The following is a 14,042-nucleotide window of genomic DNA, read 5'->3' as shown; positions in this document are numbered from 1 at the left end:
ATTTGCCATTGGTCATGCCCTCAACAAGGCCCTCGAAGGTACATCCTTGATCCACCCATTCATTCATTCAAAAACTCTGATCGCTTAATTTGTGGATATATCAGTAACCAAAACAGGGGAAAATATACCCTGCCCACATGGAGCTCAAAAGCTAGTGGGAAAAGACAGTTTACAAAATAAGTATTTTAAAATATAGAATATTAGAAGGCGATAATTTCTATGGATAAAATTTAAGCCGAGACTGGGGAAAGGGAGTGCTGACGGAGGGGTAAATTTACAGCTACTTATTTCAGTTTATTGAACTTGCTGACCTCACTTCCATAACAGGGATTTCCCACATGAATTTCCCTCTGCCCGGAGTATTCTCTGCGCCCCCGCCCCATTAAAACACGACTGCAAATTCTTTCACAATCCTCTCATGAAAAGGTAGAGTCTATCTCCATCTGGGCAGGATTGTGACAACTTCAACCAATAGAGAATAGTAATGAATAGCAATTGACACTATGTGATTTCCAAGGCTATGTAGTAAAAGGCAAAGGCATTCTTTGTCCACTGGAATGACTAGCTCTGGAGCCTTGAGGCATCATGTGAGAAGTGCAACTCTGCTGAGGTAGTCGTGCTCTGAGGAAGCATAAGCCACATGGAGAGACCTTGTGTAGGCACTACAGTCCGTAGTTCCAGCTTAAAGTCATCTGAGCCCTGATGTCAGACTTGGGAGTGAAGAAGCTCCAGAGATTCCACCCCCAGCTGTCAAGCCACCTTTGTCTTCCCAGCTGAAACCCTAGACATCATGGAGCAGAGACAAACTGTCCCCAACTGTGCCCTGTCCAAATTTCTGACTCACAGAATCCATGAGCATAATAAAATGATTGTTTTATGCCACTAAGTTTTAGGGTGGCTTGTAACCCAGAAATAGTAATTAGGATGGCCCTTTGTTAGTTATTAATTCCTACCTGTCTCAGCTCAAATGTAACTTCCTCAGGAAAATTTCTAGGTCCCACTCACCCCCCAAGATCAGATTCTGCTACTATAAACATCTTTTTTTCTCCTTATATCTAAGCAGCTATTTCCTTCTTTTGATTTTATTTAAATGTATGGTTTGTTCAAAAAGACTGAAAACAAATGTTTACCATGTCTGTGACATACAGAAGCTACTTTTTACAGAAATCTATCCTATCTTCTCTTTTTTTGTAAATACAAATATCAAAATAATCCTGATCATATATTCTCCAACATTTTATTATAAAAATTTTCTAACATACAGCAAAGCTGAACAATTTTACACCCATATACCCACCACTTAGATCCTACCATTAGCATTTTACTATATTTGCTTTATGTCACATCTACCTATTACTCTATTCATCCATTAATCTAATTTTTGGATGCATTTCAAAATAAATTAAAGACATTGTATACTGTCTCCTAAATACTTCAGCATGCATATCCTTCATTGGAGTTCAATATTTATTTTTCTTTTGAGGTAAACCTTACATACCATGCAATTCATAAATTTCACTGTATTTTGACACCTTTGTAGTCAAAATCCTTATCCAGGATGGCAACTGGACTTTTTATATGGCATCCCAGGGCTCCAAAAGGAGGGGGATGGGGAGAGACGGAGAAAGAAGAGAGACTGGGAGAAAAACAGGTGGAAATTATATCATCTTTTCTAATCCAATTTAAGAAGTTAAAGTAATATCACTTCCTCTGCATTTTATTTGTGGAGGCAGTCACAAAGTTCAACCCAGTTTCAAGAAGGGACATAGACTTTACTTTTTTGATGGGAAATGTGTCAAAGTATTCACAGATAAAACAATAGGTTTTTCAATAGTCCGGACAGGTGACGATAGCCTAGACTGGGGTGGGGCAGTGGAATGGGGAGAAAGGCGGAGTTACATTCTGGAGAGATTTTAAAGGTAGAGATGATAGAACTTGCTGGTCAACTGACTGTGGGTGTGAGGGAACGAGAGGAGTCAGTGACAGCTGTGAGGCTTCTGACCTGAGCAGCCTCTGACCTGAGGCTTCTGACCTGAGAAGGACAGAGTTGAGGGCCAGGGAGGAGCAAGTTTAGGGGGAAGATTAAGATCTGTGGAGTTTGAGACATCTCTTAGACCTTTCTGTGTGGATGATGAGCAAGTAGCAGGGTACCTGAGGTTCTAGGCTGAAGATAGAAATTTGTGGACTATCAGAAAAGAGATGGGGTTTAGAGCCCACGAAGCCAGATGAGAGCACCTGGGATTGACTGTAGATAGAAAAGTCAAGGCCAGGGCCCTGGGACACACTAAAGTGACAGGTGTGAGGCACAATGAGGAGGCACAACCAGAGTGGTGAGGAGAGGGCTGGGGTTCTGGAAGCCAGGAAAAGAAGTGCTTCAAGGAGGGGGTGGGGATCAGAGCACCAAATGCTGCTGCTGGGTCAAGCAGGATGTGGACTGAGGCCTGACCATTGTCCAACACTCTGATGACTCTACAAGCTTCATACCCAGAGGACAGTTCCTTTGGTCTCATCTGAGACAGGAGGATCCACTCCTGAGTTGAAGGTCAGATAAGGTGAGTCCCAGTCTTGCCCGGAACCCCTCTCCTGCCCTCATAGAGGATGAAACCAGAAGACACTTTGCTTCAGTGGTCAGAAACTAGGGTGAGGTGGGGCAGGGCAGAGCTAGGGTGTGTGTGTGGGGGGAGGCGGGGCATGGGAGCTATTTCCCTGAATTAGCATGACCCTTGGCCTTTCCAAAACAACTTCTTTCTCAGAGACAACCAGTAACCTGAAAAAAAAATTTATTAGGAAAAATAGAATCTGTACAATTCAAAGTCGTCTGGCCTCAAGAGAGGCTCCTTCCCTCCTCAGCCGCATCCTTGGGGACCTGGGAGGCGACCTGGCTGGAGGAGACCAAGACCCTGGGTCTTCAGTGTGGCCCAGCAGGCGGGATATCTGGGCATCCACTTTCCTGGAAAAAGGACAGGGGAGTAGAGGCTGAGGTTTTGCTCAGGATTGGGGTCTGCGGCTGTGTATGTTCTGGGAAAGGGGCTCAGGAGAGGTGGGTACCAAACGGCGGTCTCAGAGGATTCAGGGGCCGGGTGTCTTAAATCCTGGCATGGTCACCTTTTCTGCCGCCGCAGCTCCGCCCTTTGAACCCTTAGCACCTGCAGTATAGGGTCGTCCTGGAACTCGCTGCCGTCGGAGTCTGGGGGGAAAAGAGCGAGATTCAGCGGGCCGGACTCGTAGCGTGCTGGACTGCCATCCAGATCCGGGCAGCCACGAGCGTCGGTGCGCATCAGCTCACCTTCCGCAGCCTGCAGAAGTCTGGCAGCCTGGGAGAGGAGGGCCTCTGAGGGGGCGTGGCCATCAGCGGATGAGGGCGCGGCCACAACTTCAAGAGCCCCCTCCTTGAACGGACGGGACGGGGCCTTAACACAAGTGGCCGCCTCCTCAGATGGAGGGGGCCGGACCTTGGGCGGTTTACACCCGACTTCAGCCAAGGAAGTGTCTTTGTCCTTCCTAGGCACCGATCCCACTAGGGGGAGCATGGCCTTGGCGTTCCGAGACTCGGCCTTAGACCGACCCTGCGGGGTCTCTGCCTGGGGACACCGTGATTCAGATGGAGGGGCCGTGACCTCTGAACGAGGGGACAGAGTCTCGGTTTGAGGGCGTGTGGCCTTGACTTTCTGAGATTCAGCCTCGGGTGGAGGCGGGCCCTCTTGGCGAGGGGGTGTGTCCTCCAGGCTGGCCGGAAACAGCCGAGCCGCCACTACTTGGCCCAGCGCGCCTCTGAGCTGCGGGCCAGGGCCCTCGTCCGCTGCCGTGATTCGTCCAGCGGACTCCCGGCGTTGGGCTCTGCTTCTTCGAGGCTTGGAGCTCTGCCTCTCGAGCTCGGCTGGGCTGCATGGTGCAGGGGTGGGCGGGCCCTGGGGGGCGGCAGGGGGCGCGGGAGTGGAGGCAGAGGTCGCAGTGGTTGAGGCTGGAGGCGCAGGAGTGGAGGCTGGGGGCGCTGGGGTGGAGGCCGCGGCCGGGGGAGGGATGGCCCCGAGAGATACCCAGGGACCGGGCTGCGGGGCCCAGAAGAATCCATGGGGACTGGGGCCCCAAAAGATATGTGGAGAGAACCCTGGGGGAATAGGAGGCCTCTCCAAGCGGAAGGCTTCCCGGGGACCAGGTGGAGTCACACTGCCCCAAAGTGGGATGCAGTTAGGCTGCGTTCCCAGGGAACCAAGGGTCTCCGCAGGGGCAGGAGAGGTCTGTAGACAGATGGGGATAGGGACCTGAGAGGGAGAGAAAGGGTAGAGGGTCCTCAGTCCCCCTCAGCCTCCCCCTTCCTTCAACTTCCCTTAGGATCCCCGCTCCAGCCCCCTCAGTCTCCTCCCTCCCCCCATCTCACCGTAGGGGTGAGGGCAGGGGTCTGGGGCAGCACCCAGGTTCCATCACCCTGGCTTCCTCGAGCCTGTTCAAGCTTGCGCCGCTGCCGCCACTGGTACAGAATGTCATCCTCTGGCCGCAGGGGTGCCCGGGAGGAGACTGGGGATGGAGTAGGGATGGGGGCAGGTGCTGGGGTTGCTGTGGAGTAAGTAGAGGGAAGAGGGGTAAGGCAGGGCCTGGGGGGATGAGCAAGGACAGCCTAGCACACACCCTTCGACTGTACCAGAAGGTTATTCAGACAGGCTCTCCAGATAATGTCCCAACTCCCCTGCAGACTGGGAAGTGGGAAAAGGGGCAGAATCAGAGAAGAGAGCCCTCATGGGCTTCTCAACCTGTCATCATTCAATTCTTCATTCATCAACAAATATTTATTGAGCTCTTATTATTTGCCAGGCACTGTTCTGGACATGGTGGTTACAGCAGTGACCAAGGCAGATCCTCCAGAATCTGCCCACTTCTCCCCACTTTACCTCCCTCACCTGCCAACCCCGAAGCAACTTCCTCCCTGGTTTCCCTTCTTCCTATCCTCCCAAACTGTCCCCACCCGCAGCCAGAGGGAGCCTATGAACACCTGAGTCAGATCAGGGCCCTCCTGGGTTAGAATCTTCCCCAGGCTGCACCTCTCTCCTGGTAAAAAGCAAAAGTCTTTGCATTTGCGGTTTCCTCTGCCTGGAAGGCTCTTCGTTCATGTAACCACAGGGTTCACTCCAAGTCTTTCCAATATTTGCCCAAGTATCACCTTCTTAGTGAAGCCTTCCCTGGCTACCCTATTCAAAACTGCAACAACCCCAGCCCTACCACTCTCCATCCTCTTTCCTGTTCCATTTTTCTCCTTAGCACTTATCACCTTCTAACTACTAAATATCATACTTCTTTGCTTATTTATTGTTCATCTCTCCCTCCACAATGCCAACTACACAAGGGCCTTCTAACTACTAAATATCATACTTCTTTGCTTATTTATTGTTCATCTCTCCCTCCACAATGCCAGCTACACAAGGGCAGCAATTTTTGTCTATCTGGCCATTATCATATCCTCAGTGTCAAGAACAGGACATAGTGTCAGTATTTGTGGCATAAATGCAAAATGAACTGTTTATTGTGTTCCATCCCAGTGCCCAGCCCTGTGCTGGGAATACAGCAGTGACTAAAGGCAGGGCCACTGGCTGTCCTCAGTCCTGTGGGGCAAAGAGACACCATTCCCTATCATCCAGAGCATCATTTTGTCAGTTATGATTAGTATGGCTACCATTATCTCTCAGAAGCCCCACCTACTAATGCTGCACAGAGAAGGGGTGGGGGGTGCATCATGTGGGACCTCTTCTTCTCTCCCTTCTATATACTATGATTCTACTTCCAAACCTGGCCACTTCCCTCTACTCTGCTCCTCAGGCTCTGGCCCAACCCAAACTACCAGAGTCTGTCTCTCACTAGATGTTGATAGCAGCCATAGTGAGCCAATAAAGATCCCGTGCCCTCCTTGCTCAGAACTCTCCAGTGGCTCCCCGGTAGATTATGACCAAATGCCTCACATGCCTACATAGCCTATGGAATCTGACCTCTGCCAATCCCTTCCACCTTATCCCACACTACTCTTACTCCTGGCTCTTGCCTTTCCTAGTTCATTGTCTGCATCGTGTTCCCTCTGACCTCAGGTCCTTTGTGCAGGTTAGAGGGCTATTGTCCCCACCTGCATCATTCAGGTCTCCACTTAGATAGCACCTCTTCCAGGAAGGCCTCTGACATCCCAGCATCGCAATTATCTCCTGCATGGCCCTCATTTCTGCTTATATTCCACATTTGTTTGTGGAGTTATGTAGCTATTCTCTGCTCCACACTCACTATCCTGTGAGGACCATGAAGGTGGGACCATGTATGGTTGGTTCACTAAGGAATCCCCAATCCCGCTCACAGCCTTCATACACAACAGATACTCAATGTTTGTTATGTGAAATAATGAATACATTTAACCTGCAAAACAACTCATGAAGTAGGTAGTAGTTTTATCCCCATTTTACAGATGAGGAAACTGAGGCTCAAGAAGGAGAAGTGAATAAAAAGAGAAGTTTAGAAGGAGCAAAGAATCAGACAGGGGAGTGCTTGGGCAGGATCACACAACATGCACAAACACCACTCTGTTCTCTCTGCTTGCCTGTCCCCACTCACGGGAGTCCTGTGAGACATGGAGAGCATCTGTCCTGTGCAACACTGCATCCCAGGACCTGGGCACAGAGTAACGGTAACAACGATGACCGTAACAGTAACCCAGGTCCTTAATCCAATCTCTGAAATCTTGGGGGCAGAAATTTGAGAGTTCAACAGTTTGCATGTTTTAGCAAAGTTACATGGTATGTACAGTGTTGACAGGGGTCTGGGTCAGTACACCAGACTCAAACACATTGGTATTTAGTTGAACAATATGAAATTGCCATTATTCAACCATTTTTCACTTACAGACAAAAATTTCATACGGTTCAATGTTATATATCCATAGAAAGAAGCATGAATATTTACTCCCTGACTTCAGACTATACTACAAAGCTACAGTAATCAAAACAGAACGGTATTGGCACAAAAACAGACAAGTAGATCAATGGAATAGAACAGAGAGCCCAGAAATAAACCCATACACTTATGGTCAATTAATCTACAACAAAGGAAGCAAGAATATACAATGGGGAAAAGACAGTTTCTTCAATAAGTGGTGCTGGGAAAACTGGACAGCTACATGTAAAAGAATGAGATTAGAATATATTCTCCCACTACATACAAAAAGAAACTCAAAATGGATTAAAGACCTAAATGTAAGACCTGAAGCCATAAAACTCCTACAAGAAAACACAGGCATAGAACACTATTTGACACAAATCATAGCAATATTTTTGTAGATCTGTCTCCTAACACAAAGGAAACAAAAGCAAAAATAAATGAATGGGACCTAATTAAACTTAAAAGTTTTTGTACAGCAAAGGAAACCATCAACAAAACAAAAAGACGGGCTTCCCTGGTGGCGCAGTGGTTAAGAATCCGCCTGCCAATGCAGGGGACACGGGTTCAAGCCCTGGTCCGGGAAGATCCCACATGCCGCGGAGCAACTAAGCCCGTGCGCCACAACTCCTGAGACTGCGCTCTAGAGCCCACGAGCCACAACTACTGAGCCCGCATGCCACAACTACTGACGCTCGTGTGCCTAGAGCCCGTGCTCCACAACGAGAGAAGCCACCGCAATGAGAAGCCCACGCACCGCAACGAAGAGAAGCCCCCTCTCGCCACAACTAGAAAAAGCCCGCGCGCAGCAACGGAGACCCAATACAGCCAAAAATATATAAATAAAATAAATAAATTTATAAAAAAAAAAAAACAACAACAACAAAAAAACAAAAAGACAACCTACTGAATGGGAGAAAATATTTGCAAACAGTATGCCTGATAAGGGATTAATGGCCAAAATATATTAACAGCTTATACAACTCAACATCAAAAAACAAACAACCTGATTAAAAGATGGGCAGAAGACCTGAATAGACATTTTTCCAAAGAAGACATACAGAAGGCCAACAGGCACATTCAAAGATGCTCAACATTGCTACTCATCAGAGAAATGGAAATCAAAATCACAATGAGATATCACCTCATACCTGTCAGAATGGCTATCATCGAAAAGACCACAAATAACAAATGTTGGTGAAGATGTGGAGAAAAGGGAACCCCTGTACACTGTTTATGGGAATGTAAACTGGTGCAGCCACTGTGGAAAACAATACGACGGTTCCTCAAAAAACTAAAAATAGAACTACCATATGATCCAGCAATTCTACTCCTGGGTCTATATCTGAAGAAAATGAAAACAGTAATTCAAAAAGATACATGCACCCCAATGTTCATAGCAGCATTATTTACAATAGCCAACATATGGAAGCAACCTAAGTAAGTGTCCATCAACAGACAAATGGATAAAGAAGATGTGGTGTATATATTCAATGGAATCCTACTCATCCATTAAAAAGAATGAAATTCTACCATTTGCAACAACATGGATGGACCTGGAAGGTATTATGCTTAGTTAAATAAGTCAGACAGAGAAAGGTGAATACCGTATGTTATCACTTATATGTAGAATTGAAAGAATAAAATAAACGAATGAATATAACAAAACAGAAACTGACTCACAGATATAGGGAACAAACTAGTGGTTACCAGTGGGGAGAGGGAAGCAGAGGAGGGGCAGGATAGGGATAGGGGCTAAGAGGTACAAACTACTATGTATAAAATAAATAAGCTACAAAGAAATATTGTGGAGCACAGGGAATATAGCCAATATTTTATAATAACTTTAAATGGAGTATAATCTGTAAAAATTTTGAATTACTATGTTGTACACCTGAAACTAATATAATATTGTAAATCAACTATACCTCAATAAAAAAAAGTATGAATATTCACCCTAAATAAGATAGATATATGAATATTCTTCATATTGTTTACATCAAATTTAGCTGGCAAATCAGCTGTGGTGCCAACTTTGCAAAAAGCCTTCTGATTTTGGGGCTTCGTGTTCAGAACTGCAGACAGGATGCAGGGAGAGAACCTGCATACTCCTGATAGCTACTGTTAACAGAGCCATGGTAGGTGTTCCATGTATTCACCAACTCATTTAATCCTCACAACACCCATAGCAGAGGAGTACAATTATTTTCCCTGTTTTACAGCTGGGGAAACAAGGCCCAGAGAGGCCCAAGGTCACAGAGCTGGTAAGTCGAAAGGCTGGGATTTGCACCCAGACTGCCCTCATCCTTGCCTCCCAGAACCTACCTTGTGCCTCGGGGTCAGAGCCCTTGCTGGAGTCAGGAGTGAAGGTCATGGAGAAGGGAGAGAGGCCATCAGAGCTGAGGGGGAATGAGGAGCTGCCGGCATCGCTGGGGCTGAGGGAGGAGGAGGAAGAGATGGAGGCCTTGCTGTAGGGAGAGGCAGAAGTGAGGCAACGGGGGTCTCAGAGGCAGTGGCCCGAGCCTGGAGGGGTGGGAGTGGGGAGGGTGATGGGGGCGGGGGAGGCACCTGCGTTTGAGCAGCCTGGCAGCTCTGCTTTGCAGGCTCAGTGTCTCCAAGTCCAGCAGGGATGAGTTCCACGTGTTGAGGCTCTGTGAGGTGAGAGGGGTCAAAGGCCAGTCCCCATCCCAAAGGCTACTGGGAAAGGGGCTCGGGACAGAAGGCCTGGATGCAGGTCTACATTCCACCTGGTGCCCTCACATGCTGGCTTAGAATCTGCTCTTCCTCCTCAGGAAAGAGAGACCAGGTTTTCCTCTGTGGATCCATATCCCTCAGTGCAGTCATTGTTATAGAAGGGTTGACCCTGCCTTCCTGATCAGGCCTGGCTAGTCATAATATTCTGTCCTCTGGTTCACAGTGATTGGCTCAAAGATGAGCGAATGAGAGTAAGCCCTGGGGTTTAGGATGGAGCTATTGGAAAAGCCTTCTCTTTCCACTGGAGTGATCAAGTACATTAGAAGCCTAGAGTTAACGGGGCCGTCTTGGCTATTTTGAGGGGAAAGCCTACCTGAGATTGAGCCAAACAAAGAGGAACAGAGAGCCATGAGAGTCAAGTTCCTCCCAATATGGTTCAAACACCTGGATTCAGCTGTGCCTGAAAGCAGCTACCTTTGAATTTCTTGATTGCATTAGCCAGCAAGACCTCCCTTTTTTGTTTACACTGCCTTGAATTGGGGGTTGACTCTAATTCTATCCCAGGGCTGGTGCTGCCAGTTCAGGCACGTACGGGAAGGAGTGGATGGGGATGTCACCTGCTTTATTTCCTGAAGGGGGGCCATAGTCTGTGATGCACTGGCCACCTTGGCACGAGTCGGGACTGCTGTGTTGGGTCTTCCTTCTGGTTCATTGGCTCCTGTTGAGAAGCTCCAATTGATTTAGGGGGGGCCAGGAGGAGTGGCTGCTGGGGGTATCGCTCAGGAGAGGTTATAGGCCAGGAGTAGTGAGACTGAAGCAGGTACCTGCTGCAAGTTGACTGCTGGGATCTGGTGATTCAGGCCACAGCCACCAGAAGTCAGCTGGGGTTGGGCCTGCAGACTGGCGTTCCTCTCGGCTTGTGGGCTGAGCCTGTCGGAACCGGTTTATGTACCTGTGAGCATCAGAGAATTGCGAGGTGGGTGGGATGAGGAGAGCCTAATATTTAATAATAACAATAATAATCACAATAGCCAATGTTTACCTAGCTCCATAGCAGCACTTGGTAGTTGTCCCTCAACATCTGTTCTCCTTTCTTATAGAGTAATGCAATTTTGTTTTGTTTTGTTGTGTTTTTTTTTTTTGCCAGGCTGTGCGGCATGTGGGATCTTAGCTCCCCAACCAGGGATTGAACCTGTGCCCCCTGCATTGGGAGTGCGGAGTCTTATCCACTGGACCGCCAGGGAAGTCCCCCAGTAATGCAGTATTATATAAGATGATATAATCCCGGGCACATAGCCATTCTATAAATACATTCTATAAATACATTTACCAGGTGCCCTTGTAGCTTTATGCCCATGTAACTCTGTTCTTGACCAACAGGTACGAGGAGATGTGATTCTGGAAAGTGGATGTGGCTGGGAGCCATTATGGGCCATGAAGGAAAGGGTAACAGCCTAGGGAAGGGAGAGCGACAAGAAAGAAGGAAACTGTGTCTCTGACACCTCAATTAGGGGCTGTCATATCAGCCCTGGTTGCTTCTGTCTGGACTATTAGGTGATGAAGAGATAAGTACTCTCTTGTTTAAGCCACAATTAATTTGGGACTCTGTGTTATAGCAGCTGAACTTGGATCCTACAAATCCAAGTGCTCACTATGTGACAGGCATTGTTATAGATGCTGTACAGACAGTAACTCATTGAAAACTTAAAACAGCCCTAAAGCATACATGCTATTAATATCCCCAATTTACAGATGAGGAAACTGAGGCCAGGATCATATACAGAGTTGGTGACAAAGCTTGGATTTGAACTTCGCTCCAGAGTGCTTGCTAACATGCATGAAGTGTGGTCCTAAAAGTGCAGATCTGGCTGTGATGATTATTATGGGATGTCTGCCCCCTCCCACTGATCCAAACCCTTCTTTTCCCCCAGGGCTACTGCTACTTACTTGGCCATCACAGTGTCCTCGCTGTCAGTCACGGTGGGTGGTGGAGAGGCTCCCATCTGTCCCTCAGTGGTGCTGGGTGGGGAAGGGGTCCCTGAGCTGGATGGCCAGGACTCCTCAAACAGCTCAGGGGATTTGGGACCTGTGGCCAGAGCCCTGGGAGCTTCTGGGAGCCTGGATCTCTGGGACCTGGATGAGCTCAGGGTCTAAGTTAGGGGAAGCGAGGAGAAGAAAAAGTGAGGCTGAGGGGTTATCCCTGTAGGGGAACGAAGACACATATGAAGTCTCAGTCCGGAGGGGAGGAAACACATCCCACGATTGCAACAACTCAAAGTGATTGGGACTGTGATGAGGGATTTAGGTGGTAGACGACAGGATAAGGGCAGGGCCATGGGGAAGAGAGGAGGGACTGTCTTTTGAACTCTCACCCCCATCTCTCATCATGTCTTCCTTCTCTCTAGTCGTCACTCCCTTGCTACTGGGCTGGAACACAGCACTCTCTGTGGGGTGTCCTCTACTTGGGGTGCCAGGTCTGGCTTCAGGATGGCCAGTAGTGGCTTCAACCCAGGAGGGCGTCCCCAAAAGTACTGTCTTGGGTGGAGAAAACTGGCAAGCTGCAAGGGGAGAGAGGAGTTGGCAGGCAGAGCATGGTCACTGCAGCCCTGCTGGGAGGCTGTATGTGGGTGGGGTGAATGGGAGAATGGTAAGAGGGCAGAACCACACTACGATTCCCATGGGTTCCTGGAACAGATGGACTATAATTCCCATGAAGCACCACTGCACACTCAAGACAATGATACTGGAGGCACGATTCCCACCCGCCCTTGGAGCAGTCTCAAAAGAGAAGAACCCAGGAACTGTTGGTTGGTGGTTCTTAACCGTGGATCCAGTCTAGGAGGAATCTTTTAAAACTACAGATGCGTGATCCTCACCCCAGACCAAAAGAATCAGAATATCTGGAAGGGGGCTGGGCATCTACATACATCTTCGCAGTGTCCCAGGTGATTTTGAAGTGGAGCTCACGTTAAAGGCCAAGGCTAAACCTTATCACTGTACATTTCCCATGAGTCCTTGGGACACTATCTGAGGAGAAAGGGGTAGATGGATTACAATCTCTATAGTCACTGGGCTCCGCCTAAGCAAGAAAGGTCAAAAATAACACCCATGGGAGTCTGGGGACAAATTCAAAATTAAGAATCTTAATTCCCAAGATGCTCCTGAACACCCTTAGAGGAAAAAAAAAGAGCCCTCGGGGCCACTTAGCGGAACGTAAGACGCTAGGGAACCCCCGGGATGGTGAAGTCCAAGGCGGGAGCCGCTTAAGGCTGTGGAGCATCTTGGGAGTTGTAGTTCCAGTGCGGTTGAGAACGAGAGACTCCGGACCCTAGAAAACCTGATCCTAGGCTGCGTTACTCTCACCCTTGATCCTCCCCAGGCCTCTTGTGATCCCCGGAAGAGGGATCGGTCTCACCTGCGGTCCATCCCGCAGCTACCTCGCCGCTTCCGCCTGCTCTGCTTGGTCACCGGACTCACTCGGAGCTCATCTTTGTCGCTTAGCAATGCCCTATCAGCCCCGCCCCTCTCTGGGACTGCAGGCGCGGGAAGAGAGCGGCCTCCAAGGCGACCAATGATAGGAAGATAAAAGTAATTGGACGGTGGCCAAAAGGAGATGTCTCACAATTGGTTGGCTGTAACGTGAATGAGAGAGCACGTGTGATTGGAGAACCATAGCGAGCTGCAGTAATTGGCAAGTCCGTGGACCAATGGAAAGGAGCTGAGGCTGGGCTCGCGGTTAGGAGGGGTTCCAATGTACTCTCGCTTTCCTGTAGTCGTGTATTCTAGCCGCTCCCCCTCTTGCTGCGTAAATCTCAGACAGATTTCAGTCTAACTACGGCCTTTCCCGTTGCAGGGGCAATAAGGGCGTCTATGTCCTCTCTAACCGCCGTCCCTCCATCAGTCCAGCAGCCTACCAGTCCCACCCGGTCATCTAACCACTTCCGTCTTGCTCCAGGAGCAGCTGGTTGCGCCAAATGCCAGGCCTGGGCTCCTGGCCGAGGTGGCTGGATCAAAATGAGCTATTTTGGGCCCCGGCCCGCTGCCCCAGGGGGGCCAGCCTGGACTGTTCTTGCCCGCGCCCCCTGGCCGCTGCTCACCTGGCAGACCCCGCTGCCTTGTGCACCCGAGGCTGAGTCAGACGCACAGAATTAGGCCCGGCTTGCCGGGGGGCTGGGACCAGGGCCCTGCTGAGATGGGAATAGGGTCTGTTCTGTGTCCTCCTGACAGCCTGGCCCAGCTACCGCATTCCCTGTACCCAGGAATCTGCTCCTAAGACCGCCATCTGCGTCATCCTCAGAGCGCCTTCGGGGCGGGGGTGGATTAAAGGGACTGGGAATTCTTTGGTGGGTTTCTCAGGCCGTGGGTCCCAAACGCCACGCTTGCACCCCACTCTGGCAAGGCTCCGCCTCCTCAGCTTTAGTTTTCCTTTCGGAAAATTGGGGAAT

The 14,042-nt window shown here is 49.1% G+C and overlaps 1 protein-coding gene across 10 annotated transcripts; it reads right to left on the bottom strand.

Annotated features, from left to right (window-relative positions):
- Positions 1 to 1,140: 1,140 nt before the first annotated feature.
- On the bottom strand, positions 1,141 to 13,152 carry PROSER3 (proline and serine rich 3). 10 transcript variants are annotated; one of them, XM_028165055.2, is made up of 12 exons: positions 13,013 to 13,152; positions 12,525 to 12,624; positions 11,970 to 12,155; positions 11,545 to 11,747; positions 10,422 to 10,549; positions 10,215 to 10,315; positions 9,472 to 9,554; positions 9,229 to 9,371; positions 4,379 to 4,554; positions 3,287 to 4,262; positions 3,106 to 3,187; positions 1,148 to 2,950 (listed from the first exon to the last, which is right to left on the bottom strand). In XM_028165055.2, exons 3-12 carry the CDS (start codon positions 11,973 to 11,975, stop codon positions 2,809 to 2,811), a joined length of 2,040 nt encoding a protein of 679 aa, XP_028020856.2. In that variant the 5' UTR covers positions 11,976 to 12,155; positions 12,525 to 12,624; positions 13,013 to 13,152; the 3' UTR covers positions 1,148 to 2,808. The 10 variants fall into 10 exon arrangements, with proteins under 10 accessions (XP_028020862.2, XP_028020856.2, XP_057389271.1 ...); XM_057533288.1 differs by having other exon boundaries at positions 12,525 to 12,620; positions 13,013 to 13,116; XM_057533290.1 differs by having other exon boundaries at positions 1,149 to 2,950; positions 3,287 to 3,908.
- Positions 13,153 to 14,042: the final 890 nt, after the last annotated feature.

This window comes from Balaenoptera acutorostrata, chromosome 19 (genome assembly GCF_949987535.1).
Source record: "Balaenoptera acutorostrata chromosome 19, mBalAcu1.1, whole genome shotgun sequence".
Taxonomy (NCBI): domain Eukaryota; kingdom Metazoa; phylum Chordata; class Mammalia; order Artiodactyla; family Balaenopteridae; genus Balaenoptera; species Balaenoptera acutorostrata.
Note: the sequence above shows the minus strand (reverse complement) of the source record. Positions and strands in the feature narration are given on the sequence as shown.